The sequence below is a fragment of the Eimeria tenella genome, genomic scaffold (genome assembly GCF_000499545.2).
Source record: "Eimeria tenella Houghton genomic scaffold, Eth_scaff3398, whole genome shotgun sequence".
Taxonomy (NCBI): domain Eukaryota; phylum Apicomplexa; class Conoidasida; order Eucoccidiorida; family Eimeriidae; genus Eimeria; species Eimeria tenella.
The window spans coordinates 1-1,398 of record NW_013544394.1 but is presented as its reverse complement, the minus strand read 5'-3'; the positions used below and the strand labels follow the sequence as shown (position 1 = coordinate 1,398).

General features: G+C 50.4%; 1 protein-coding gene across 1 annotated transcript; it reads left to right on the top strand.

Moving 5' to 3' along the window:
* Positions 1–549: 549 nt before the first annotated feature.
* ETH_00043485 (dual specificity phosphatase, catalytic domain-containing protein, putative) lies at positions 550–780 on the top strand (the record flags this gene model as incomplete). The annotated part of the gene is made up of 1 exon (XM_013379503.1): positions 550–780. A coding segment is annotated over one exon (231 nt), but the record flags the coding sequence as incomplete, so codon positions are not given.
* Between the last annotated feature and the right edge of the window lie 618 nt (positions 781–1,398).

The following is a 1,398-nucleotide window of genomic DNA, read 5'->3' as shown; positions in this document are numbered from 1 at the left end:
GCCGACCCCGCAGCAGCAGCAGCAGCAGCAGCAGCAGCAGCAGCGGGGCCCAAGGCAGCAGGCGGGCGCGTGCTGGTGCACTGCGCCAAAGGCATCAGCCGCAGCGCATGCATCATTTTGGCTTATTTGCTTTTTCGAAAAAGTTTGCGACTCGAAGATGCTGTTGCTTTTCTCTGCAAAAAGAGACCCGTATACCCTAATGTAGGGTTTCAGGTGAGGGTTTGGGCTTCCCGGCCAGGGTTTAGGGTTTAGGGTTTAGGGTTTGCGGGTTGGGGCTTCCCGGGGGCCCGCCGTCGAGGGTTTGGGGTTTGCGAGCAAAACCCGCACTCTGCTGCTGACCTGGTCCTCAAAGACATCAGGGTTTAGGGTTTAGGGTCTACGGTCTAGGGTCTAGGGTTTAGGGTTTAGAAGCGTAGCATTCAGCCCAAGCCCTAGCCCTCGCCCCGCCCTGAAGCCTAAACCCTCACAGAGACACACCGCTTCTGTCTCTTTACTTGTATTCTAAACTTTGCTGCTGCTGCTGCTGCTGCTGCTGCTGCTGCTGCTCAGGTTCAGCTGCAGTATCTGCAGGACAGAATGGAAGAAGTGCGGCCTGCACTGCCGCACTCAGTGGAGCCCGAGGAGCAGCAGCAGCAGCAGCAGCAGCAGCAGCAAAAGGGAGCAGCAGCAGGAGCAGCAGCAGCATATGCCTTTGACGCCACTGTGTCCATAGAAGAAAGCGAACCAGACTTGTTCAGAAGGGACCCAGACGCCCGGAACCGTGAGTCAGCCAACCTCTAAACCCTAAATTAGGGTTTAGGGTTTAGGGTCTAGGGTTTAGAGTGTAGGGTTTACGGGTCCCCGTGCACGGCGAACCCCAGAGGCTTGGGTCCGCTTGCTTCAAGGCCAAGGGTTTAGAGCTGAGACCATAGGGTCTAGAGCTTAGGGTTTAGGGTTTAGGGTTTAGGGTTTAGGGTTTAGGGTTTTGTGTGTTTAGGCCTGCGGGCGTTCGTCGCGTCCTGCAGCTACGAATTGACGGAGGAGAGTTTGGCGCAGCTTGTGACGGTTTGTCTCCTTTTGTCTCTTTTTATTTTATTTATTTATCATTTATCTTATTATTTATTTTATTTATTTATTTAATTTAGTTTATTTGTTCATTTCATTCTGTTTCTTTTTATTGTCTCTTTTTGTCTCCTTTTGGAGTCTCTTTGTGTCCTTTCTTTGTTCCTTTTTTGTTTCCTTTTTGTTTTTTTATTTTCTTTTTCTCTTTCCTTTATTTGATTTCATTTCCATTTATTAATGTCTTCAATTTCTTTTTGTCTCCTCTTAATTTCTTTTGTCTCCCGTCTCTCTTGACCAAACGCTTGCCCCCCGCTGCCGCCGCTGCTGCTGCTGCTGCTGCTGCTGCTGCTGCTGCTG